Source organism: Tursiops truncatus, chromosome 13 (genome assembly GCF_011762595.2).
Source record: "Tursiops truncatus isolate mTurTru1 chromosome 13, mTurTru1.mat.Y, whole genome shotgun sequence".
NCBI classification, from domain to species: domain Eukaryota; kingdom Metazoa; phylum Chordata; class Mammalia; order Artiodactyla; family Delphinidae; genus Tursiops; species Tursiops truncatus.
In genome coordinates this window covers 1036786-1062399 of record NC_047046.1, presented here as the reverse complement: position 1 = coordinate 1062399, position 25614 = coordinate 1036786, and the positions used below count along the sequence as shown (strand labels likewise).

The window sequence follows — 25614 nt, the reverse complement described above, 5'->3', positions numbered from 1 at the left end:
TTGATGGTCTCTGGCCCCAGTCCGGGGTGTGGAGTGCCTGGGAGCCTGTCCCTCAGAAGTGTGTTCCCACAGGCTGGTGCAACCTTCCAGGGCTATTACTGAAGACTGGGAGTGGCAGGGAGGGTTGTTTAGAATTCTGCATTTGCAAAAGCAATAATGGGAGGTTATGGGAGCAATTCACACTCAAGGTGTAAAGTGAAAAGGACCGGCTCTTCCCAAAGCAACCACTGTTAACAGTTTCTCCTGTGAGAGAATCCGGGCTCTTTCTCTTGCTGGCTGTGTGACTTTTTGGACGCGCAGGCCCAGCGGCCATGGCTCACGGGCCCAGCCTCTCCGCGGCACGTGGGATCTTCCCGGACCGGGGCACAAACCCATGTCCCCTGCATCGGCAGGCAGACTCTCAACCACTGCGCCACCAGGGAAGCCCTGGCTGTGTGACTTTTTTACCTAACTTCTCTGGGCCTCAATTTTCTCATCTGTAAAATAGGGATATAATAGCAAGTACTTCATGGGATCATTGTGAGGAATAAATTAATATATGGAAAGACTACTGCCTGGTACATGGTAAGCAATGGGTTAGCTGTTATAGTTACCCAATGTACTATATATGCATACATAGTATAGTATTAGGGACCCTATATCTGTATATACATACATAAAACTATATACACATGTAGGTATGGTATACACACATCTCTCTCCAGTGACTTTCTTTATTTTTTAATTAATTTATTTATTTTTGGCTGCACTGGATCTTCGTTGCTGTGCGCGGCCTTTCTCTAGTTGCGGCGAGTGGGGGCTACTCTTCGTTGCAGTGCGCAGGTTTCTCATTGTGGTGGCTTCTCTTGTTGCGGAGTATGGGCTCTAGGCGCGTGGGCTTCAGTAGTTGTGGCTCGTGGGCTCTAGAGTGCAGGCTCAGTACTTGTGGTGCATGGGCTTAGTTGCTCTGACGCATATGGGATCTTCCGGGACCAGGGTTTGAATCCGTGTTCCCTGCATTGGCAGGCGGATTCTCAACCACTGCACCACCAGGGAAGTCCCTTGGAGCACTTTTTATCTGAGCATCTCTGCCTCTAAGAATCTGCTGTGTATTATTCCATAGAAAGGATGCACCAGGATTTACCTAACCTTAGGACCTGTGGGCTATTTCTTAGGTTTGGTGCAGTTTGGGGGACAGTTTGTAACTATCGAGCGCAATTTTAAATGCATAACCTGCAACGCAGTCGTTCCCTTTCTAGGAATTTATTCTATCCAATCTCCAGCCCTGGGGTACACAGGCCACGTCCCAGGTATTAATGGCGGCTATGGCACATGTGCGCCCCCCAGATGCGCAGACAAGGGATGTAGTGTAAGGCTGCAGCAGAACTGGTTGGAGGGCGACCGTTGGCTCATGCCCAGGCTTGCAGCTCCCCTGTCATTCCCAAGGAGGCGGGCCTGCTACTGACCCCGCCCCAACCATCTGGTCCCGCCCCAACAGGCCCCGCCCCACCGCCAGCGCCACCACCCACTGAGCGCGGCCGCCCGGCAGGCCCCGCCCCGCCCCAGCCAGGCTAGCCCCCAGGCTCCGCCCCGCCCGGCACTCTGTGCGCTTGCGCCGGCGTCTCAGGCTCCCGGGCCCGGCGGCCGCGGCTCTTTTGTCTCCGGGCCGGAGCCCGAGCTGGATCCTGAGCTAGGGTCGGAGCCCAGGTCAAGAGTGGGTTGGAGTCGGATCGCGTCCGCAGCCCGGGCTACCCGATGGGGCGCGCCCCCTGCCCACCGCCCCCGGCCCGTGCCGTCGCCTGAGCCCCGGCCTGCCTGGCCCGGCCCGCGCCATGGAGTCCGGCCGCGGCGGCCTGGAGACCGTGGGCAAGTTCGAGTTCTCGCGCAAGGACCTGATTGGGCATGGCGCCTTCGCCGTGGTCTTCAAGGGGCGCCACCGCGAGGTGAGGGGCCGGCCGGCCCGGACAGAGCGCCGGCGAGGGCGGCCCCCCCGCCCCGGGGTCCCTCTCCCCATCCCCCGCTCCAGGGACCCCCCCCCGTCATCCCCACCGCCGGGCACCCCCATCCCCACCTCCACACCCCAGAGGCCCCCTCATCCTGCCGGGAACCCCACATGAACACAGCCGGGCGCCCCTCGTCTCACCCCACAGCCCCGGGACCCCACGTCCCCCTCACATGCACTCCTGACCCCCTCATCTCCAGGGACCTGCTGGGCGCTTGGCCTGGGCAAGGCCTTCAAGGCGTTCCCGGGTTCCCCGCCCCTGAGGGACACCCGCGCTTGGTTTTCAGAAACACGACCTGGAGGTCGCTGTCAAGTGCATTAACAAGAAGAACCTGGCCAAGTCGCAGACTCTCCTGGGGAAGGAGATCAAGATCCTCAAGGTGAGCTGGCCTCAGCAGCAGGGGGAGCGGGTGATGGGCGAGGGCGCTCCGCTCACAGGAAACCTGGCTTTCTGTCCTAGGAATTGAAACATGAAAACATCGTGGCGTTGTATGACTTCCAGGTAAGGCTGCCGGCGCCGTCTTGGTGGGGACGGGCTGTGCTCCCCTCCGCCCCCGCCCCCACCGGCCCCAGTACAGCCTCAGGCCCCGCTGACTTAAGTCCCAGTCCAGCCAAGTGCTGGAGACCCTGGCCAGGAGTGGACTCTTCCAGGCTAGCGTCTCGTACTGGGGGAAGGAGCTGGGCACCCCCATGTGTGGATGGGCGTCGGAGGCCTGCTGGGACCTTGGAGACCCCACCCTCAGCCCAGTTCTTGGGCCTGGGTTTCTTCTGGGCGTGTTGGGAGAGCTCCCACCTTCCCCCGCCACCTGAGTGCCAGGGGCGCCAGCGCAGCTCCACCGAGGGAGGTCTGGCTACAGCGTGGCCCTCGGGGGTGTCTGGCCCAGCGGCCGCGACGGTGAGTCCTGTCCCCAGCGCAGGCTCAGGGCAGCCCTGCCGGCCTGGACCACCTGTCTGGGCCAGCGGATTGTTTGTTGACATTACCCCAGCGGCCTGGCATTGGCCACTGTCTCCCTGTGTCAGACTGGGGGAGGGGCGGGGCTAAGGGAGATTCCTTCTTGCCGGCAGCTGGGGCCAGCCACCCGGGCAGGAGGGAGGCGGGTGCCCGGCTGATGAGGCCATCTCAGGCCTAGCTGGCCCAGAAGACCGCGGCCTGTTTCCCCCAGTGACCCCGGGCCCCCAGGCCTGGCGGTGGGGGGGGCCCGGCCTCGGCCCAGGTCTGGGACCCTGGAGACCCAGTTTGGGGACCAGGAACCTGAGGCAGCAGATCTGAGGGCCAAAGTGCTGACTAATGGTTTTGAAACCTGTTTACTGAGGCCACGGGACCAGCCCCTGGCTGAGGGGAAGTTCCCAGCCTGGCTGTCTGTGTTTTGGTGGCCTCCTCCCTCCTTCCCTGTCCTCTCCCTCCCGCTTCAGAGCGGGGCTGCGGCCTTGGGGGCTGTGGCATGACATGAGGTGACTTGGGGAGGGCCCAGGTCCAATGTGACAGCGACAGGAAGTGCCTGGAAGCTGTGTTCTGGGGCCAAGAGGGCGGCCCCCTTCCCCCTCCTCCTCTCCCACCCTTCCCTGTCCCCTGCCCCCGCCTCTGCGCGCCCTCCTTCCCATCCTGGCTGGGCCACACACCTGGTTGTGGGCAGTGCCACTTCCTCCAGGGCTTGCAGTGCTGTGGCTTCCCTTGTGCAGAGGAAGTGCTTAAGGCCAGCCAGCCTCTCCCTTGCAGGCCCCCCCCGCGGGGGCCCTGTGCTCTCAGCCTTTGGGGTGTGGGGTGGCTCCCCAAGTCCTTACACACTTGTCTGAGACACACATGGGACCCAGGAAATCATGGCTTTTAAAAACAGTTAATGATTTGGCTTAAAAAAAAAAAAATGAAGAAACAGTACAAAAGGGACGTGGAAAAAGGTGACCCTACCATCCCTGGCCCAATGAGCACCATCTCCCCCAGAAGGTCTCTCTGGGGACAGTGACACATCCTCACGTACCTCTTTGCTGCCACACCATCTACAGTTCTACTGTGGCATTTTTCACTTAAGTGTGTGTCTTTGAGAAGGTCTGTGTCACTCCACATTAACTCAGTCCATATGTGAGAAGTGACACCCCTCTCCTCCCAAGAAAGTTATCCCCCATTCTTTCTGCAGGGTTCAGAGTCCAGACTCTGAAGCGAGGTGACCTAGTTCCAGTCCTGGCTCTGCCACTTAAACGAGCTGTGTGTCCTGGAACAAGTGTCTTAATCCGTCTGTGCGTCCATGTCTTTCTCTGTAAAACAGAGAGTCTGGAGTTGTTTGGTTGAAACTGGTCCTAGTAAGCACTGTGTGTGCTGGCGTCGCTACGACTGTGACTGTGGTGTTACTTGCAGCTGTGTGGTGTTCCGTGGCCCTATATTCCACAGTTGACCTCACCTGTCCCCCACTGGTGGGACATGGGGTTATTCTGGGATTCTGACATGTCAGCAGTGTGGCGGCGACTCTCCTGGGTTCACCTTTGCCATGACTGTGTGTCCACAGGGTGGATTCCTAGAAATAAGAGGATGTGTATTTTAGTTTGGAACAGTTGCCAGATCGTGGTCCATAGAGGATGGACCGTGCGCACAGCAGTGCTGCTGGCAGGAGCGCCTGTCTCCCCACATCCTTGCCAGGAGGTCGGTTATCAGACTTCCATCTTGGCCTGCCTGAGAGGTGGAAAATGACATCTCTTATGGTTCTGTTGTTCACTTTGGGGGGAGGCTCAGCATCGCTCTGTGTGCACGTGAACACCAGGAATGCCTCCTACCCAGGGATGTGCTCCTGTGGGTCTTGTGATTACCGAGGTTGGACGGCACTGTGGTTAACAGCATGGGCCCTGCGCCCTCCTGCCTTTCTGAGCCCAACTCACCCATTTACTTACCTGTGTGACCTTGGGCAGGTTACTCAGCCTCCTGGTGCCTCAGTGTTACCCAGAAAATGGGAGATGATAACAGTACATCTATGTCGTACGGTGGTTGTGATGACAGCTTGAGTCTATGTATGTTAAGTGTTTAGATCTGTACTTGTTAGTAAGTGCTATATAAATATTGGTTGGTGGGAACTCTTTATATATTAAGGAAAGCCCTTCCATGATAGGTTGCAAATATTCCTCCTCAGGTTGCTTCTTGTCTGTTGAGGTGGTTTTGTTTTGTGGCCATACGGAACAGTGACCGTTGTCAGGCTGCTGTGCATGCGTGGGGGAGGCCTCTGGGGTGGTGCTCTGCTCTGTGGCCCACAGACATGTGGGCAGGCAGCGGGAGCCCCTGGCCTTTCCTTTCCTTGAGGGGCAGACGGCTGGCTCTGGGTCTTGCCCTCGCCTGCTGGGCCGTGGTTGGGTGTGCTCTTTCTGGGGAGAGTGGCCATCACAGGGGTCAGGGGACATCCCTGCCCAGCGTGCGCCCTGGGACGGGGGCCTTCCTGACAGCAGCACGCCGTCCAGCTGGTTCCCACAGCTGGGTGACTCACTTCCCGGCCTGGCTGACAGAGCCACCCTTAGTGACTTTGGGTGGGTGGACACCTCAGTCAAGGGGAGAGGTCTGCCTTGCTGTGGGGTCATTCAGGACAGTGCCACCCTTTGGCCTTGCTTTTTCGTGACCCAGGCGGGCTTGGTGGGTCGGGGCAGGGACACGTCGATTCTGTGTTTTCCATTCTGGAAGTGTCCCCTGCTTCTCCCGAGTCAGGGGCAGGCCCGGAGTGTGGGAAAAAGGGGGCTGGGGAGGGCAGCTGGCCTCCCCCCGGCTCCCCGGCCCCCAGGAGCCACAGGCACACAATGGAAGCTGAAGGAGGCTCCCTGAGGAAGGGTGGGCTTCCTCCTCAGGGTGGGGCTGGGCATCCCTTCCCGTCTGGGCGCTGTCCAGGAGAGCCCAGCCTGGGGGCGGGGAGTGCCGTGGCTCCCATGGGCGGGTGGCTGTGCTCCGGCCCTGGCTGTGGCTTTTGCCTCCTTCTGGAGCCAGGACGGCCCACTCCAAGGGGTTAACTAGGCCAGTGCCCGCCCGCCCACCTGCCCACCAGCCCACCAGGCCCAGCCCAGGATCACCAGACAGAGCAGGCTCGGCCAGCCCGGGAGCTGGGATCCTCTTAAGCAAAGCACCTTAGCACCCTGTGGAGGCAGGGCGGCCTCCTGCGTGCCCGGGCGCCCGTGCCAGGCTGCTTGGGACACCTGGCCCCGACACCCGGGCCGGCCCGGTCCCCAGGGCCTGTGGGCGCGCCACTGAGAGACGGAGAGGGTGCCGCTTCATCCCGCCTTCAGGGCCTCGCCTGTCCTCTCGAGGTGTGCAGGTCAGTGTTCACGGCCCCCGTCCTTGGGGGCCGCACGCACGGTGGAGCGGCCAGGACTCTGGTGCCCGGAAGCCAGGCAGAATCACAGGGCCTGTCTGTGCCCGTTTCCTCCCCTTAAGTCGGCTGGGACGTCGATGGGACCTGCCCGCTCCTCAGGTTGCGCCGGGGGGACTGGTGGGATGGGGGTGGCCCCGCTGTGCTCCCTGCAGGCTGGAGGCCCGGTGGGCCGGCGCCTCGGCCATGTTGGTGGTTTTGCATTAAGAACATGATGGACTCCTGGGGCCAAGAGCGCGGCCAGAAGCTCCCTCATCCGCCTCCCCCAGGAGGGGAGCCCTCTGGCACGGCGGCCGCCACAGCCCCAGGAAGCAGTCCTGGTCCTTTCGAGTGTCCAGGCCGAGTCTGGACCGACCCCAAAGGAGGCGGCCTGCTGTCTGCAGTCCGCTTGGTCCCCCAGCCTGGGGGAGCTCGTGGAGACCAAATTTAGCTCAGGCGGAGGAGGGCCGAGGCGTGGCCTCTCCAGGTCTCGGGTGGGCAGCAGGCTGCCAGGGGCAGCCCAGCAGTGCCACCGAGGCCGTGCTGACAGCCCCCCCGGGGAGCCTGGAGAGCCGGCTTCCTCAGGGGGGCCCAGGCACGCAGCCGTCCCGGAGACCGCCACACTGGGGGCGCTGCAGGCGTGGCCGAGGCTCGTGCCGGCCCATGGGGTTGGCGCCTCACAAGCTGATGCTGCGGGCGGGGAAGGGGCCTTCCGAAGCCAGGGCAGTGGGGGACCCCGAATCCCACGTGGTGAGGGGAGGTGGGCACGACTCCCCCGGCCTAGCCCTGCTGTGCTCTCCCCCTCAGGCCCTGAACCTCTGGGCTCTGTGCACAGTAGGGCCTGCGGGCAACACGCTCGGTCTCTGCTGGGTGACCCACGGGGTGAAGGGACAGAGATCGGGGGAGAAGAGGGGCCCCAGAGCCCCTGGTCTTTGCTCACTGAGAGCTCGCCAAGGGCACCAGGAAGGCTTCAGGGAGGTCTCGGGGGTCCAGGGTGTCAGGCAGCGGGGAGGGCTAGGAGCCCCGAGCCAGTGGGCGGCGGGCCCCGTGGGGTGGCCCCGCGGGAAGGAGGGCGTCTGGCCTGGTGTTTGGAAGCGCCCCCGGCTGGAGCGGGTTTCGGGGTCCTGTGCGGGGGTCCCGTGGGTTCCTGGGCACAAAGGGCAGTGTGCTGTCGCTGATGCACAGGCACCTCCTTTCTGGGGCAGGAGGTCGTGGGGTCCAGGCTGCGCAGGACTCACCTCCCAGCTGGCAGGCCCCTTGTCCCACCCAGCCACGGTTCTGCCAGCCCTGGGTGGCTGCCGGGGACCCTCGGGGGCGTGGAGGCTGCACCTGTCTCCTGTCCTTGTCATCCGGCCCTGCCCGTCCTGGCTCGGTCGGTCATCGGAGGCTTTCCTGGGGAGCAGGGGTCCTGTCGGGAGGACAGCCGAGAGCTGGGGGTGCCTGGGCCCCGCCCTGCGCTGCCCCTCTAGCGGTGTGGCACCTCTGGGCCACTCAAGACAAGGCTGCTCCCTGGCGGGTGAATTCGGGAGCCTGTTAAGCATGTCCCCAGAGGCGGCCGTGGTCAGGGTGACGGCAGGTGAGGGAACAGGTGGCCTGGGTGTCACGGGGAGTGGCTGTTCCATCTCCTGGGTTAGTTCTGGGTCCTCATCTCTGGCCCCTCGGCCCGGGAGCCTCCGGCTCTGCACCCGGCTCTCAGAGCCTCCCTCTGTTGGGATCTCCCTCCTCCTGGTACCCCTCTGTCCCCATTGCCAACCCCGCCGGGGTTGGTCGCAGTGGTGGGTGCGGCGTGACCGGGGACTTTCTCCCTGCATTATCTCTCCCCACAGCTGGCCTGGGAGGGCGGGGCCTGCGTGCTGGGCTGAGGCAGCTCCCACCTCTCTCCTGGGTGGGGGGGGGGGCGGGGGTGGGAGGGAGGGCCTGCTTTGGTGGGCGGAGCCCGCCCCCTCCCAGAGGAGCCCAGCTGGGCACTTGGGAAGGCTTCTGCATCCCTGCGGACACGCCGCTGAGTGAGGGCCTGGGGAAGCAGGGTGGGGCACGCGGCCCAGCCAGCCCCCGGAGCTGTCAGTGTCCACCTCTCAGCCCTGCTCCCCGGGGCGTCCCTGTCCCGGACGCACAGCCCCTCTGTTGGGGGAGCTCTGGAGGCATGGGGGCTTCTCTTTTGTTTTGGATATAAATGTATCTTTTTTATTTACCTTTTTTGGCTGTGTTGGGTCTTCACTGCCGCACGCGGGCTTCTCACTGTGGTGGCTTCTCTTGTTGCGGAGCACGGGCTCTAGGCGTGCAGGCTTCGGAGGTAGCTGTGGCGCGTGGGCTCAGTAGTTGTGGCTCACGGGCTCAGTTGCTCTGTGGCATGTGGGATCTTCCCGGACCAGGGCTTGAACCCGTGTCCCCTGCATTGGCAGGTGGATTCTCAACCACTGCGCCACCAGGGCAGTCCTGTAAGGGTCTTCTCTTGTTTCAGGGGGCTGATATTTACACCTGGGGTGTCACCCAGTGGCTTTGTGTTCTACTGGTGTGGGTCTGAGCCCAGGCCCAACCTCCTGGGGGTAGGGTGACTGATCAGGGGTCCTCTGTCCTGCCAGGTCGGGGTGGTGGCCCGCTGCTGGGGATCAAGTCTGTCTGGGCCTCGGGTGCCCTCCCCCAAAGGCCGCTGAGAAATGACCCTCCTGCAGCCACCTCCCTCCTCCACCCAGGCTTCCCTCGGGGCTCCCCGCATGCCTTGAGAGCTCCGGGGCCAGCGCACGCACTTGCCCCCTTGCCCCTGGGGGTTAGAAGCTGGAGCTGCCCGTGAGCAGCGGGTGGGGAATGGGGACTCGGTGCGTTCTGGGCGGCGGGGAGGGGCTGTTCCCGGTCCGCAGGGCCCAGCAGTGTACTGGTGCTGAAGGGGCTTGGGGACTTGCTCCTGGCTGGCAGGGCCCCTCCGTTAGGGAAGACTCCGCCTGGGAAGGAGGGGAGGGGACTGTCTGCAGGAGAGCAGAGCGGTCAGGACCCCGCCTGCCTGGCTGACTTGGCTTCGCTGGGCTCAGTTTCCTCATCTGTGACCTGGGGATCTCAGGGGTCCCTCCTAGACGGACGCCAGGGCCGTGAGTGCGGGAAGGCGTCTGTGCGCTGGCCTGAGCAACGGGCTCCGCAGTCTTGCTGTCGTGGACCGAGCTGTGGATGCTGGTGGCAGCCCGAGGCCATGGGTGGCCAAGGGCTGAGCCGGAAGCTGGCCGGCAGTGGGCTGGCAGCGCCAACCTATAATGCTGCCGGCATCTTTGGTTCCAGAGCCAGGAGCAGTTTCCGCGGCCTGAGAGTCAGGCCCTCACACCCTCGCTGTGTCCCTTCTTGGGGGCCTGAGTCCCCCACTAAGTGCTTCTACGTGGCCAGGACTCAGCACTCATAGAAGAGCAAGCGGAGCCCTGTCAGAACCTCCGGGCCAGGGCTGACCCTGACCCTGATGGAGACCTGGGCTGCTGAGGGCTGCCCCCGGGAGGCGGGGTCCTTGCTCCACCCCTGACACCTCTCCTGGGTCCTCAGCCCCTTCCCCAGACTTGACAGATGGAGTGATCTGATTGGCTGCTTCTCTGGTCACTCAAGCCCACTTGGCTCTCAGACCTCCTCATCTCCTGGCCACTAACGAACTGGCTAAGCCCTGGCATGACAGGCCCCAGGGCTGCCCGGCCAGCCAGTGTCCACGCTCAGTGGCCTCTCCTGCCTGAGCCCAGGCAGTGTGTTGCGGGCAGCTGCAGGTGCCGGGTGCCTGGGTCACGCTGGGGCCAAGCCAGTCTTCCCAGACGGCTGCCAGACTGGGGGGCGGGGCGTGCCGCTGCCCACCTCTCACTGCCTCTTCTGTGTCCTGCAGGAAATGGCCAATTCCGTCTACCTGGTCATGGAGGTGAGTCCTGGAGGCCAGCTGTGAGGACGGGGAGGCTGGGCCCTCTCGGCTCTCAGGCCCCTTGTCACCTTGCGGTGAGAAGTTGTTTTCATGTCCGTGGGCTTCGGGCTGCCTCACCGGCGAGCACCCCCATTGACCTCCTCAAGCACGGATTGCGGGGGACGCCTGCCCAGGCTGGAGACGGCACCGAGTGCCCAGGGAGCAGCGCCCAGGGGTGGGGTGGTGGGAGGCCCGGGCACAGCGGGCGGGGTGCCCTGGCCGCTGACCGAGGCGTGTGGCGGTCTCTTGCAGTACTGTAATGGCGGCGATCTGGCCGATTACCTGCACAGTGAGTGGACACCTGCGGCGGGACGGGCTGCCCGCGAGGCTCACCTGACCCGTTCTGAGAGGGGGCCTGGCCTGAACGAGCTCTCCTGGGCCTGATGGTGATGGCGGAGGCTCCCATCCCCCTGGCGCCTGCTGGGAAAGATGCAAGGGGGAGCGGAGCCCCGCTGGGGACACGTGCTGTGTCAGAGCCACGAGGGATGGCTTCTCAGGGCAGACGTGGTCTGCAAGGTCACTCTTGAGCGGGGCCCCGTGCGGCCCGCTGTGGATGTGGTGCCCAGCATGGTCCCGGTCGCCGGTCGGCTGCTCTGCGGGGGCCAGACCTGTCCTGGGCCCCAGTGGGGTCCGGCTCTCCTCAGGGGGCGGGCCTTCGCAGGGTCCTGGCGCGGGTGGGGGACCACCGTTGAGGCCGGGCCTAGGGCTCATCGCACAGCCGCTGGCCGTGGTGCATGCCCTGGGCAGCGGGTAGAGGGAGCTGCTGAGAAGCGGCCCTCAGCTGAGAAGGGGCGGGGTGTGCTGGGCAGCACCGCGGGGCTCGCAGGCTGGGAGCGGACACGGGGCAGCTCAGGGTCAGACGGCGTGGCCGACGGGCCTGGAGGCCGCAGGGAGGGGCGCGGGAGCCATGCGGGGCGGGAGGCCGCTGGCCCGGGACGCCCGGGCGAGCTGCGCCCCACGGAGCCCGTCTCCCCTCAGCCATGCGGACGCTGAGCGAGGACACCATCCGGCTCTTCCTGCAGCAGATCGCCGGTGCCGTGCGGCTACTGCACAGCAAGGGCATCATCCACCGGGACCTGAAGCCCCAGAACCTCCTGCTGTCCAACCCTGGTGGGCGCCGTGCCACCCCCAGCAACATCCGGGTCAAGATCGGTGAGGTGGCGGCCGGGGCCCGGGGAGACCGGCGGAGGCCCGGGGGCCGCGGCCACCCCTCTCACGCCTCTCCTTGCCTGCAGCCGACTTCGGCTTTGCCCGGTACCTGCAGAGCAACATGATGGCGGCCACGCTCTGCGGCTCCCCCATGTACATGGTAGGTGGCCTGTTGGAAGGGGGGTCCGCGGTGGGGTTCCCTCCCGTGTCCATCCTGTGGCCTCACTTTGGGTGGCAGCCGTCGTGGCTGTGCCATTTCCCGCCACATCTGTGGCGTTCGGCTGGCGTGTGATATGATTGGCTGGCACCTGGCTGGAGCCAGACTTGGCGCAGCGCGCGCTCAGCGTCCGTCCTTGCCGTCGCGCCGACGCGCTGTACCCCGCAGGCCCCCGAGGTCATCATGTCCCAGCACTACGACGGGAAGGCGGACCTGTGGAGCATCGGCACCATCGTGTACCAGTGCCTGACAGGGAAGGCGCCCTTCCAGGTGAGGCCCCGGCAGGGGGTGTGGCACGCTCAGCCCTGCAGCCTCCCCTTGCCGGCATGCCGTGGCCGCCCAGCTCCCCCCTGTGCAGTCACTTCAGGGCCGAGGCCGGAGCCTCCACTGGCTCTGGGGTGTACCTGTGCGTGTCCACATGTGTGTCTGAACCAAGTTTCGTGGCCTCCCTCCTGCCCATTCCAGGGCTGGCGTGACCCACCAGATTGGTACGAGGACCCCAAGCTCTGGGGTACACCCTGCATTTGGAAGGCAGTGGCCTGCCGTGTGCTGGACCCCAAAGGGTCCAGGGCCCCGAGCCCGTGTCGCAGGCCCTTGCGTCCCGTGCTGGCCTCGTGGGCTGACCCGGCAGCTCTCCGCTGTCGCCAGCTTGCCCCAAAGCGCCCTCTGCCTGCCCGGTGACCTAGGCTGCCCCCATCCCCGCTCCCCGTACCTCCCTGCCTGCCGTTTCCTGCACGTGAGCAAGCGACTAGCGGAGGGCCGTCCCCCGCTGGCATGTTGGCCTTGGGAAGGCAGGGGCTGTCTTGCTCTCGGCTGCACCCCCCGAGCCTTGAACAGTGCCTGGCACACAGCAGTGCTGAGCGCGTGACACGTGAACAGGCGTGTGGGCGGGGCCCACTTGGGGGGCGAGCTTGTTCTGGGGCCCTTTGCTGGGTGGGGTGCACGGACCACATTTTAATTTTAAGAAGCACATGACCGGTCACACCAGATACCCAGGATGCACCCGCACCAGGTGGGAAGGGGGCCCAGCCAGCATCCTTGCTCTGGGCCCCCCTGGCCCCCCTGTGTGGTCCCCGTGGTTCCACAGCCTGGCGGGGGGGGAGGGGGCCCCCTTCCTTGGAAGCATGCGAGGGCGCTCAGTGTTTGGACAGACAGGCTGGCCGTGCTGGACCAGGGGCCTCTCGGGAGACAGAGGCTCTGAGCAGCTAGTGGCTGAGAGCAGCAGGGATACTCACGCCTGGCCCCCTGGCCCTCACTTCCAGGCCAGCAGCCCTCAGGACCTCCGCCTCTTCTATGAGAAGAACAAGACGCTGGTCCCCCCGTGAGTGCCCCTCCCGCCAGACACAGACACCCTGCCCCCCCGCCCCCGGGCAGGCTGCCCTGTCAACGTTGTGCCCTGTGCCCCCAGCATCCCCCGGGAGACCTCGGCCCCGCTGAGACAGCTGCTCCTGTCTCTGCTTCAGCGCAACCACAGAGACCGCATGGACTTCGGTGAGCACCCCCTGGCTGGCCCGCCACCTCGCCCGACAGGCCTGGGGGGTCAGGGCCCTCGGGCTTGCATCCCTGCCCCCCACGTCCTGCACACCCCAATCCCAGGGGCCCTGTGGCGGCAGTGAGTGGCTTTTCCCGGGGCCCGCAGCTCCTTTTCCAGCAGCGGAGATAAATCCCCGGTTTTGCAATGGGCAGCACTGCTGGGAAAACCGTGGGCAGGGTGGCTGGATCCGGGCCTGGGCCGCGCTGGGGGCACCAGCTGGGACTCTGCCTCCCTCCGTTGCTGGAGTGCGGCAGCGGGGACAGGGCCCCGGGGACGGTGGGGCCTGGCCTCACCCCTCCTGAGCCCGGGCCCATCCCTCTCCTGCAGATGAGTTTTTCCATCACCCCTTCCTTGACTCCAGTGCCGCTGTGAAGAAGTGTGAGTCCCCTGAGGGTCTCGGCACTCCCGTGCCCCCCCCTTCTCCCTGTGGGCTGCCAGCCCCACCCCGGGAGGTTGGGGGCTACCAGCTCCTCAGCCCTCCTCCAGCCTGTGGTCCCCAGGGGCCCCAGAGGCCAGGGGGTGGGCTCGAGCTCAGCTGACTTGGTGCAGTGGGATTGGAGAGGTGAGGGCAGGCCCTCGCACAGGTCCCCTCCTGGTCCCTGGGTTCCTCTGGGGCGGGGTGGGTCCCGAGCCGGCAGCTGTGCTCGGCGTGGGGTTGACATGGGCAGGGTGGGAGCGGAGCATCCCATGCTGACGGGTGCTGATCCGCGCCCTCTGCCAGCCCCGCCCGTGCCCGTGCCCTCGTACCCAAGCTCGGGGTCCGGCAGCAGCTCCAGCAGCAGCTCCACCTCACACCTGGCCTCCCCACCGGTGAGTCACGCACAGGGCGGCGGGCGGCGGGCTCCTGTCGCCTCGGCTTCGGGGCGTGCGGGCGTCCGCAGGAACCTCGTCGGGCTCCCGCCCCGCCCCAGCTCGCGCCTTCTGCTGTGTCGTCTGGTCTCATCACACCAGACTCAGAAACGTTCTGCTTGTGAATGTGGCGGAGTTAGAAGCGGGTGGAGGCCTGTTTCAGGGTCCCTGTGTCCCGTCGGTCTCTTCAGCACCGTGTCAGCTCCGCGCCTGCATGTGCACGGGCGCGCGGGTGGCCACGGGTGGGGGCCCCGTGTCCTGGGAGCCCACCCGCCCCGCAGCCCACGTCCCCAGCACAGGGCTGGGGTGAGGTCTGCCGAGGTTGTGCTCGGGGGCGGGGGCACTGGGGCTTGAACCTCCCTTGGGCCATCTGTCTGTCCGTCCGTCTTGCCAGGCGGGGGCCAGGGCCAGGCTCGCTCACGCCCGAAGGTGGACCTTCCAGACGCCCCACCTCCCGAGCGCTGTGCAGGGCCACGGGGGGCAGGGGGGAGTCGCTTGACATGGGGCCTCTGGAGCCTTTGGGGGCCAAGCGGTTCCTCGTGCTGGGCAGCAGGGGGCTCCGTGAGGTGACCGCTCCTGTGGGGAGGTCACCGGAGAAGCAGCGGCCTGGGGGAGGAGAACGTGCAGAGCCTCTGCCTCGTCCCCATGGTCCCCTTCACCCAGGCCCTGGGGCCGGGTCTCAGCGGCCTCCCCTCTGACCCCCAGTCCCTGGGGGAGATGCAGCAGCAGCTCCAGAAGACCCTGACCTCCCCGGCCGAGGCCGCCGGCTTCCTGCAGGGCTCCCGGGACTCGGGCGGCAGCAGCAAGGACTCGTCCTGTGACACTGATGACTTCGTCATGGTCCCGGCCCAGTTTCCAGGTCAGGGGGCCACCAGGCAGGGGTGGGCAGGGAGATCGCTGCAGACATGCCAGACGGAACCCCTAAGAAGGGGCTTCTGGAAGTTTCTACCCCAGATCAGCCTGGCCAGAGAGTCAGAGCTGAGTCCTGCCTGCCGCGGAGCGTCCGGGGCGCCTGCTCCGAGTGGGGAGCTGCTGCCCCCGCCCACCCCGCAGAGCCCTGTTCTCGGGCCCTCAGTTCCCCTCGCGACCCCGGCTGCTGGTACTTCCCTCACGGCCTTGGCCGCCCTGAGACTCCCGGGCCGGGGCCGCGTGGGAGCGGGCCCAGGTGTCCGACGGGCCACCCTGAGCCTGTCGGCTTGGCTTCGCAGGGGAGGAGAGGCCCTGTACCCAGCCACCGGCAGCTCAAGGAGGGCAGCGGGAAGGTGGGGACCCAGTGGTCCTGGAGGAGGAGTGAGGCCCAGATTGGGAGGTGTGGACACCCAGCCTGGGGTTCGCTGAAGGCTGGTGTGTGGGGAGGGTACCAGCGTCTCCGAGTGCCGTGAGGTCCAGACAGGCAAAGGGGGGTGTCAGCGCGAGCGACAGGAGCGGGGACGGGAGAGTGCTGGGCTCGCCGTGGCCTGGGCCCGCCCAGGAAGAGGTGCCTGGGCCAGCCTCACCCGTGTCCCATCCACAGGTGACCTGGTGGCCGAGGCGGTCGGTGCCAAGCCGCCACCGGACAGCCTGATGTGCAGCGGGTAAGCCCCCAGCCCGAGACCCGCCGGCTCTGCGGGGAGGGCGACGCCTGCTCTCAGGCTGTCCCCTGACCTGCCTGGGCCAGACAGTTTGGGAAGTGCCGAGTCTGCTGTGCCCAGTGCAGGACGGAGTCCCAAGGAGGGGCCAGGGTCTGCGCTGGTTTGGCCTGAATGTGAGGCCCTGCCGTCCGCCCTGTCCCCGCCAGGAGCTCGCTGGCGGCCTCTGCTGGCCTGGAGAGCCGCGGCCGGACCCCGTCTCCTTCCCCGCCCTGCAGCAGCTCCCTCAGCCCCTCAGGGTAAGCGGGGCCCGGGGCACAGGCAGCATCACAGCGCCCCAGCCCCAGTCGTATCCTGCAGGAAGCGGTTGTGTCCAGAGGCCCTGCCTTCATTCAGCCCCGGCAGGGTGCCAGGGCCCTGTGGGTGGTCCGGCAGAAGGAAGGGATTGTGGTGGAAGGGATGCAGGGTGGGCTTGGGGCCCAGGGGTGGTTACCGGAACCACCAGAGACCAGTGTCGTCGCTCCCTCCGCCCCTCCCGAGCTTGTGGGGCGAAGCGGGCAGTGGCTCCCAGTGCCAGCAGGAGCTGGCCCAACCTCGCTACTGGCTGGTCCCAGCCAGAAGCCACCTGGTGCAGAGAGTGGGGGGCATGGGGTACCAGGGAAGCAGTGCTGGCCGTGTGCAGAAACAAGGAAGCAGGTGGCCCGGAGTGGCCTCTGCCCCGGGATGTTAGGGCCTGGGGTTCAGCCCAGCGCCCCAGCCGCGGTGACCCCAACCTCTCTCCCCACACAGCCGGGCCGGGGCATCCTCCAGCAGCAGGTGCGGGGCCTCGGCCCCCATCCCAGTCCCCACTCAGGTGCATAACTACCAGCGCATTGAGCAGAGCCTTCAGTCGCCCACCCAGTACCAGGCGGCGCGGTGAGTGCACGGGCCCCCGTGGCCAGGCACATCCTAGAGGACTGTAGTGGGGGCCCCACGCAGCCCGCTTGCATGGTGCGGGGCCGTCTCACGCGCACGGCTGTGCAGGCCGCACGCTGCGCGACCGTCAGCGCCACCGCCCTGTGGGCACGCTGGCACTCAAGCTGTACCGTGACGGCTTTCCGGTAGATGTCAGTGAAGTGTCTTGTGTCCACAAAACTGACTTCGATTTTTGTAAGTTTCGGAAGAGGAGAGGGCACCTTTTTTTGTAATTCACAGAAACCCCTGTGGGTTGGGGGCTGCCCTGGCAGGGACTGGCGGCTCCCACCGGGTTGTGGCTGCTGGTGAGGCCCGTTACTTGAACGGAGGGGGACAGACACGTGGCATGCTGGTGGCCCTGGCCGGGCGTGGCTGGGGCCCTCACACCCTGTGCCTGCTTGCGTCCGCAGGTCCTCTGCCATCCGCAGGTCAGGCAGCACCAGCCCGCTGGGCTTTGCACGGGCCAGCCTGTCACCCCCGTCTCACGCCGAGCACGGAGCTGCCCTGTCCAGGAAGTTCTCCCTGGGTGGGGGCCGGCCCTACACGCCGTCTCCCCAGGGTAAGCCTGCACGCCACTGGTGGACCCAGCCTCGGAGCTGGGACTGGGAGTCTCCACGCGGGGGGCGGGGGAGGGACTCACTCTCTGTCCCACATTGACCTTGGCAACCCCTCTTGCCCCCAAGTCGGAACCATCCCCGAGCGGCCAGGCTGGAGCGGGGTGCCCTCCCCCCAAGCAGCCGAGATGCGGGGTGGCAGGTCCCCTCGTCCAGGTAGGTGCAGCTCCGGCCCAGTGGGTGTGCAGGTGGAGCTGGGGAGGGGCGGAGGAGCTGGGCTGACCTCCCTGGGCTGGTCTGTCGCTCCTTGGGATAGTGGCCGTTTTCCTGGTTCACAACCGTCATTTCTTACGCGTTAAAAGAAGGCAGGAAACTCTGTGAGACTATTTAAACAAGCTTAAGCCTTCAGCTTATGGAGGCCCACTGTGGGGCTCAGATCCCACCCCGACCCCGCCATGCTGTGTGACCTCACGCAGGTGTCTCAGCTCCTCTGTGCCTGTTTCCTCAGGTGCGCAGTGGAGCGTAGGGAATCCTGAGCAGGCGTGGGGGTCTCTGTACACTGTCCTGGTTGGTCGTGTGGGCAGGTCCAGGCAGTCCTCGGGACAGCTGTGATTGGGCCCGTCCTGTCCCGCCCTAGGCTCCTCCGCACCTGAGCACTCTCCCCACAGCGCCGGGCTGGGCTGCCGCCTGCACAGTGCCCCGAACCTGTCCGACCTGCGTGTGGTGCGTCCCAAGCTGCCCAAGCCCCCCACGGACCCGCTGGGCGTGGCGTTCGGCCACCCGCAAGCCAGCCCCCCGCAGCCCTCCCATGGGCTGCAGTCCTGCCGGCCCCTGCGCGGCTCGCCCAAGCTGCCCGACTTCCTGCAGCGGAACCCCCTGCCCCCTATTCTGGGCTCCCCGACCAAGGTAACAGGGCCGCGGGCCTCCAGGGGGGTGGGTGGGAGTGGCTCTGTATGTGCTCAGGCCGCCGGGCTTTGTGTCTGGCGGGATTCCCACAGGACCTGAGGGGCCCCGGAAGCCAGAGGCAGGGCTGGTGTGCTCCAGCATAGCAGCGCCTGCCCTCTGTGCTGAGACCTCTTGCACTGGCTGGTGGCTGGATCCGTGTCTCCCCGTTCACGTGTGGGGTGGCCACGTCCCCGTGACGAAGACTGGCTCCCAAAGCCAAAACACCTGCTCTCTGGCCCTTGACCGGCAGCGTCCCGACCCTGGCCCAGCATCCAGAGCCCCAGAGAACCCAGGCTGCCACCACGGGCACATTACTTAGCTCATCGCTTGCCTCAGTCTTCCTGTCTGTGAAATGGGGCCAGAACCTGCAGCTACCTCGTGGTGTCTCTGTGCGGGCATAGGTGCACACGTGCATGGCCTGTGTTGGACGCGTGCGTCTGCGTGTGTCACTGTCCTCCAGCACAGGGTGGAGTCAGCCTTCACACCTTTCCTGTGAAGACCTGGGTCGTGGAAGTTTGGGGTTTTGCGGCATGGGGCCCTGCAGGCTCAGACCAGCGCTGCTGACCCCGTTGAGATGTTAATGTCACCGTGGCGGGTCGTTCTCAGCACTTAACCTGCCCCTCCTAGGCCGTGCCCGCGTTCGACTTCACCAAGACCCCCAGCTCCCAGAACTTGCTGACTCTCCTGGCCCGGCAGGGCGTGGTGATGACGCCGCCTCGGAACCGGACGCTGCCCGACCTCTCCGAGGCGGGGCCCTTCCAGGGGCAGCAGCTGGGCCCCGGCCTGCGGCCCACCGAGGACGCCAAGGGCTCCTTTGGCAGGTGAGTGGGTGGGGACTCCCCCGACGTGGCCTGCGGGAGGAGAGGCCCAGCCCTGCCTGCTGTCTGCGGGCCCCTCACTCCCTCTTCAACCCCTTCTGAGCCTCAGTTTGTGCGTCTGCTCAATGGGTGGCAGTAACTGCCCGGGGTGGGTGGGAGGACCGGGTGGCCAGCACAGTCGGGACGGGCTGGGCATGCTGACCAGGCTGCGGGGCCCCCAGACCCTGCCTCGGGGGGCCGGCCCTGGGCAGCGGGTGGCCTGGTGCCTGGGTCTCTGGATCCCCTGGGTGGCGCAGGGCCCGTGTTCACCACCCTTCACCCTGCAGGTCCCTCAGCGCCGGCCGCCTCACGGATCTGCTCCTTAAGGCTGCCTTTGGGACGCAGGCCCCTGACTCAGGCAGCGTGGACAGCCTGCAGGAAAAGCCCATGGAGACCGGTGCGTGGGGTCCGCCAGAGAGCATTCTGGGGAGTGGGGGCGCCCGCGGCGGGAAGACCCTGAGCCCCTCCTCTTGCCCTCTCAGGGCCGTCTGCTGGCTTCGGAGGGAACCTGCACCCGGGAGCCCGTGCGGGGGGCGCCGGCAGCCCTTCCCCCGTGGTGTTCACGGTGGGCTCGCCCCCCGGCGGGACCACGCCGCCCCAGGGCCCCCGTGCCACCGTGTTCTCAGGTGAGGACCGTTGCTGGCCTCGCGGCTGCGGCGCATCAGCGGCCCACACCGTCCGTCGGGAAGCGGGAGGGGCCCTCGCTGTAGAGTCAGGAGCTGAGCCAGGCGCTACTCTCACGCGAGGCCCTGGGAGGGTCCTCCTTGGAGGCTCGGGGGCACGGCTCCCACAGCCAGGCCCCTGAAGCCCCGGCCCTGGACTCCGGGGTGCCCCTGCAGTGGGCGGGGGCCCGGGAGGGGTGAGGCCTCCGCTGGGGCGCCTGCTCGCAGAGGGGCAGGAGTGGAGCGGGTGGGGACCGGCTCTGTGTCAGAGTGGCGGAGGCCTGATGGGGAGGGCGGCCGGCCCTCTCCCCACAGGGGGCCCCTCCAGCCCCCTCGGCTCGGCAGGCTCCTCCTCCGCCCGTCACCTGGCGCCCGGGGCCTACGGCGAGGCCCCCCTCGAGGTACCCGCCCCCGGCCACTGCCGCAGCTTTGCCGACCCCGTTGCCGCCAACCTGGAGGGGGCTGTGACCTTCGAGGCCCCCGACCTGCCCGAGGAGACCCTCATGGAGGTGAGGGCCGGGCGGGGGCAGGCGCCTGGCCCAGCGTGGCGTCCGGGCAGGGCTGGTGGCGGTGCCGAGGAGCGTCCCTCAGTGGCCCCGTCTCCCCAGCAAGAGCACACGGAGATCCTGCACAGCCTGCGCTTCACGCTCGACTTTGTCCAGCACGTCCTGGAGATCGCGGCCCTGAAGGGCAGTGCCAGCGAGGCGGCCGGGGGGCCCGAGTACCAGCTGCAGGAGAGCGTGGTGGCCGACCAGATCAGCCTGCTGAGCCGCGAGTGGAGGTGCGTGTGCCCAGCGGGGCCCCGCGGGGAGGCGGCGGGGGTGCGGCCTCCGCCCCTGACGCGTCCTTGCCGCCCTCCAGCTTCGCGGAGCAGCTGGTGCTCTACCTGAAGGCGGCCGAGCTCCTCTCCTCGGGCCTGCAGACCGCCATCGACCAGATCCGGGCCGGCAAGCTCTGCCTGTCGTCCACCGTGAAGCAGGGTGAGGGCAGCCTTGGCCGGTGGCGGCGGCGGCAGCGGCAGCAGCAGCAGCGTTCGGGGCATGAGACCCTGAGGGAGTCGGGGAGGGAGGGATAGCTATCTCTGGGAGAAGGTCAGCGAGGAAGAGGTGACGAGGGAGGCCTTCCTGAGGAGGTTCCCTGGTGCAGGCCCAGCCCGGGGAGGGATAGTGGGGGTGGGGGGCAGGTGCAAAGGCCCTGCGGCAGGGCCCCCATGGGCCTGGGGCGGGAAGGCGCAGCGTGAGTTGCTGAGCAGAGCACCTAGGAGGTGGGGTCGGACAGCGCCCCGGGGACGGAGTGAGGGGCTTTTGCCCGCTGGTCGCGTGGGTTCCCTTGCTGGGGGCCGGCCTGAGCTGCCGGGGCGCCTCCCACAGTGGTGCGGAAGCTGAACGAGCTGTACAAGACGAGTGTGGTGTCCTGCCAAGGCCTGAGCCTGCGGCTGCAGCGCTTCTTCCTAGACAAGCAGCGGCTCCTAGACCGCATCCAGAGCGTCGCCGCCGAGAAGCTCATCTTTAGCCACGCGGTGCAGACGGTACGCCGGGCGGGGCCACGTGGGGCCGGGCGGGGAGAGCGGGCTGAGGGGCCGGCAGGGGCGGGTTGACGGCCACAGCTCCGCCGGATTTCAGGGGCATCACTCCCGGGGTGGGAAGTTCCACTACGCTGTCCCCTCAGCCAGCAAATGTCACCCGGGCCCCTCCAGCCCTGGTGGGGAGCCGGGAGCTCACCTGGGCTTCCGCCTCGCTGTGAGGCTCCACGGCCCAGACGTGTCCCTCCCTGAAACTCACGTTCCTTACCTGGAAAATGGGGAACCTGGTTTTCAAGGCTCTTAGCAGGTGAGTTGGTTCCTTCTTCTCTAGAGGGAACCAACGCAGGCAGCCCAGCTGGGAGCTGTGGCGTGAAGGCAGGAGGGGCTGGGAGGGGCCCTGCCCAGTGCTCTGCGTCTGTCGCTTTGGGGTCCTTGTGCCCAAAAAGCGCTGCTCCTGAGGCAGTGCCTGTTTTCGAGAAAATTCACTCGTGCAGTAAAAACACAGCCCGAAGAGACGTTCGGGAACAGTCGGCCTCCTCGTCCCCGAGCTCCCCTCCCCCAGGGGTGACCATCACTGACATGACCGGGACCGAGGGAGTGCTCTGCCCGGTGCGGGTGGCCGGTCGCCTGCCCTGTAACCCCGGCTGCCTGCGCGTGACCCGGCGGCGCCCACAGCGTGCTGCCCCGTGGCTCGTGCGGCCGTCAGCCCTGCGTCCCCCGTCTCTGTGGAAGGCAGCTGGGCCCAGCCTCCGCCCTCACCCGGCAGGTGCAGTCGGCCGCCCTGGACGAGATGTTCCACCGCCGGGAGGACTGTGTCCAGCGCTACCACAAGGCCCTGCTGCTCATGGAGGGACTGCAGCACATCCTCTCGGACCAGGCAGACGTGGAGAACATCGCCAAGTGTCAGTGTCCGCTGGGCCCCTGGGAGCGGGGGCGGGAGGGGGCAGCCGCTGCCCGCTCACCGTGGTGCCCGCCCCCCCTCCCTCCCTCGCTCCAGGCAAGCTGTGCATCGAGCGGAGACTCTCGGCCCTGCTGACCGGCATCTGTGCCTGACCTCCTGGAGGCCCGGCCCACGGTGCCCAAGGGGCCTGGACCTTCACTGCCGATCCATGGGGTGGGGAGCAGCTGGCCGGACTCGAAGGGACAAGCCCACGGCCGTGACACCACTCGCTGGTGCTGGGGAAAGGACCGTGGCTCCCCACCCAGCGTCCGGAGCCAGGCCTCAGGCTGCGTCTCTGTCTCCTGGGCTCCGCGGCCGTGGACTTCAGGGCGCTGGAGGCCCCGCACAGAACCTCGACGTAGGCCAGTCCCCTGGCCTGGCTGACGGGCAGAACTCCCCGCCCAGCCGGCGATCTGAACTGCTCTCCCGGCTGCCTCGATGGCAGGTGGGGATGCGTGGGCAGCCCCCGCCCCGCCCAGACCCCAGGGCTGTCTCGCTGAGGACAAGCAGAGGCCCTGAGACCGTGATGCCCACTCAAGCCAAAGCCGCCAGGCCTGCCCAGCGGATCCACCCAGCAAAAGGTGTGTCCTCCTGGCTCCCACCCCTCCCTCCCCCGAGACCACCACCCAGCTTTGTGATCACCCAGCACTTTATGCAGGCGGACTGGACCCGGCTGTTGCACCACCAGGCACGTGTGCACACCCGTAATCACACGTCCGTGTGCAGACAGCTCCGCGAGCGCGTGTGCTGTGCCTGCGCCCGGGTTGCTCTCGAGGCGAAGCCGCCGTCTTATTTAAATGTTCTTTTAGGGACGGACAGTACGAAGCACCGAGCTTCCAAAACCCAGCACAGACGCTGTTGCCGTCTTTCACACTTAACTCCTAAGATGTGTCTTATCTTCTGCAGCTCTTTTTCATTTTTCTTTGTTTTCAAAAGAAGAAAACTCGTATGAGTTGACGTTTTGTTCCTAAAGGACGGGGGCAGGATCGGGGCAGCCTCGGCAGCGATGCTGAGACCCCGGGGGCCGGTGGCGCTGGGCGCGTGTGGTCTGCGCGTGGCCGTCCGCCCTCCCGCCTGTAGGGCGGCCCTACCCCTGCCCTTGCTCCCTGCCTGAAGACCGCGGGCAGCTGAGGACTGCTTTTGTGCGTAAACCTACCTGTCCAGCTCTCACAGGAGGTTTTGATGTCAAGCCCTCTGTCCCCTCACCAGGTCCTGGCTGCCGTGGGGGGTCGGCGGGGAGGCCACCTTCCAGGCTCGGGGGGGTCCCTTTTCTGGTCTGCCCGGCTCTGCCTAGCTCCTCTCGAACGTGTCCTCAAGGATGCAGAGGGAGCCGCCCCAGCCCAGCACCCCCGGTGCCGAGGTTTCACCACAGGCCCAGGCAAGGACCCCACGCGTTTCTCTCTTGCGATACTTGAAATCTTGCCTCTGTGCTTGGACCCAGAAGAAGAGCAGCCCTGGGACTCGTTTCTGTCTCCTCACCGGTGGCTTGAGCTTCTCCTCCTGCGCAGAAAATGTCCGTATTTATTGCTTTACGGTTGGCTGGAACCGGGGCCTCTGGGGGGCCGGCGCTGTGGGAGGGGCCCCTTGGGCTCTGTCCGCGGGTGACCTCCGGGCTGTGGGGTGAGCGCCGCCCACCCAGCCTGTCCTCCACAGCACAGCTCTCCACCCTTGGTCTACCTTACAAGACGTTTGTGTCACCCGCCCCCACCCCCACCCCCACCCCTTGCGTTAAGTTGTGTAACATCAATTTAAGGAAATAAACCTCTGGAGTTGTTGGGCTGCTGTTACTGATGGTTTGTCACGGCCTACCCTTCTCCCGTCACCTCCTTTCTCGGACTACACGCCCCGCCCCCCCATGTCCTGCAGCAGCAGCTGGAGTTTGGAGGTCAGGTTCGGGGCAAGGCTGGGAGCTCAGTCCTCCAGGGGTTCACCGGGTGCCAGACCTTGACAGCAGCCGCGTCACTTCCGTCCCCACCCACGGCGCAGGAGGGCCCCCCGCTCCGCCTCTGGGTGGGTGTGAGAGGCTGTGGTTTTGGTGTGCGCGCCCCCGACGGCTAGTGACCTCAAGTATCTCTCCATGTGTCTGTCAGCAATTTCTAGGTCATTTTTGGGGAAACATCCATTCGTGTCCTTTGCCCGTTTTTGAATCGGATGCTTTCTCTTTTTGTTGTTGAGTGGTAAGGTTTCCATATTTTAGACTACGTGTTGTTTTTTATTTATCTGTTTTTAAGGTTTTTTTTTTTATAAATTTATTTATTTTTATTTTTCTGGCTGCATCGGGTCTTCGTTGCTGTGCACGGGCTTTCTCTAGTTGCGGCGAGCAGGGGCCACTCTTCACTGCGGCGCGCGGGCTTCTCATTGCGGTGGCTTCTCTTGTGGAGCACAGGCTCTAGGCTCGCAGGGTCAGTAGTTGTGGCACGCGTGCTCAGTACTTGTGGCTTGCGGGCTCTAGACCACAGGCTCAGTAGTTGTGGCTCACGGGCTCTAGAGCGCACGCTCAGTAGTTGTGGCACACGGGCTTAGTTGCTCCGTGGCGTGTGGGATCTTCCCGGACCAGGGCTCAAACCTGTGTCCCCTGCATTGGCAGGCGGATTCTCAACCACTGCGCCACCAGGGAAGCCCTACATATTGTTTTAATAGGCTAAAAGTATCTCATTAAGTTACCAGAAAGGCTAACCGCAATGTGAAACGAAAGTTCGCGGAGGGGTAGTGATAGAGGAAGTGGAAGGTGGGGCCTCAAAAGGCTAGGTCCCAGCAGGGCTGCTCCAGTCTGGCTTCCTGGAGTGCGTGCTCCGGGCTCTGCAGACAGGAAGGGCCGTGCCTGGTGGAGATGCAGCCCCTTCCGCTCTGTGGGGCTCCCGGTATGTTGCACAAAGAAATGCCGAAAGAGGATTAAGACAACCGTGGCATTTTGTTGTCAAATTAATAGACTTCATTTCTTACAGTAGTTTTAGGTTTACAGAAAAATTGTGCAGAAAGTACAGAGAGTTCCCAAATACTCCCTCTCCCCCTGCCACCCACTTTACTTCTCCTGTTAACACCTTGCATGGGTGGGATTCATCTGTTACAACTGATAAACCTACACTGACACGTCAGCATCACCCAGAGTCCATGTTTACGTTGTGATTCGCTCTTGGTGCCCGTGCTGTGGGTTTGGACGCACACATGATGACCTGTACCATTTCAGTGTCATGCGGAGTCGTTCCACTGCCCTGAATATCCTCTGTGCTCTGTGTTCCCTCCCCTGACTTTAACCCCTGTCCCTTTACTGTCTCCATAGCTTCGCCTCTTCCACGATGCTGGAATCACACAGTGTAGCCTTTTCAGGTTGACTTCTTCTGGGTGTTTCCATGGCTCGATGGCTCATTTCTTTTCAATGCTGAATGATACTCCCCTGTCTGGGGGTACTGAGTTTATGTATCCATTTTCCTACTGAAGGATATCCTCTTGCTCCCCAGTCTTGGTATTCATGGGTAGCGCTGCTGTAAACACCCTGTGTAGGAGCCTGACAGTAAGGAGGGCCCAGGAGGGCTGGCTGGGCCGGGGGTGCAGCGGGCACACGGGAGGGACCGGCTCCCCGCTTCCTGCGGGGCTCACGTTGCCCTGCGCGCTCCTGGCACGCTCACAGGGGGCCTTCGGCCAGGAGGTCCGGCTCAGGT

General features: G+C 65.2%; 1 protein-coding gene and 1 long non-coding RNA gene across 8 annotated transcripts; one reads left to right on the top strand and one right to left on the bottom strand.

The window, feature by feature from the left end:
• Positions 1-699: 699 nt before the first annotated feature.
• LOC109551086 (uncharacterized) lies at positions 700-3192 on the bottom strand. Of its 2 annotated transcripts, none has more exons than XR_012325087.1 (3): positions 2775-3192; positions 2278-2437; positions 700-993 (listed from the first exon to the last, which is right to left on the bottom strand). It is a non-coding gene; the product is annotated as an uncharacterized lncRNA (long non-coding RNA). The 2 variants fall into 2 exon arrangements; XR_002177779.3 differs by having other exon boundaries at positions 2314-2437; positions 2775-3187.
• On the top strand, positions 1589-23732 carry ULK1 (unc-51 like autophagy activating kinase 1). 6 transcript variants are annotated; one of them, XM_033836695.2, is made up of 28 exons: positions 1589-1922; positions 2269-2361; positions 2442-2483; positions 10133-10165; positions 10457-10493; positions 11183-11356; positions 11440-11513; positions 11739-11840; positions 12833-12891; positions 12979-13061; positions 13432-13482; positions 13826-13914; positions 14659-14812; positions 15467-15527; positions 15731-15820; positions 16311-16436; positions 16886-17034; positions 17159-17245; positions 17667-17935; positions 18602-18795; positions 19119-19228; positions 19314-19457; positions 19809-20002; positions 20102-20274; positions 20355-20473; positions 20864-21021; positions 21691-21917; positions 22013-23732. In XM_033836695.2, the coding sequence occupies exons 1-28, from the start codon at positions 1812-1814 to the stop codon at positions 22905-22907; spliced, it is 4098 nt and encodes a 1365-aa protein (XP_033692586.1). In that variant the 5' UTR covers positions 1589-1811; the 3' UTR covers positions 22908-23732. The 6 variants fall into 6 exon arrangements, with proteins under 6 accessions (XP_033692586.1, XP_033692587.1, XP_073646018.1 ...); XM_033836699.2 differs by having other exon boundaries at positions 1590-1922; positions 21782-21917; positions 22013-22204; XM_033836697.2 differs by having other exon boundaries at positions 1878-1922; positions 11227-11356.
• The last annotated feature ends 1882 nt before the right edge of the window (positions 23733-25614 follow it).

What these genes read in the sequence shown, in the direction of transcription:
- ULK1 (XM_033836695.2), top strand. Translation starts at nt 1,812, where the DNA reads ATGGAGTCCGGCCGCGGCGGCCTGGAGACCGTGGGCAAGTTCGAGTTC. An exon ending in AGGAGATCAAGATCCTCAAG is followed by an intron (nt 2,362 to 2,441) that starts GTGAGCTGGCCT and finishes TTTCTGTCCTAG; the next exon opens with GAATTGAAACATGAAAACAT. An exon ending in GGAAAAGCCCATGGAGACCG is followed by an intron (nt 19,229 to 19,313) that starts GTGCGTGGGGTC and finishes TTGCCCTCTCAG; the next exon opens with GGCCGTCTGCTGGCTTCGGA.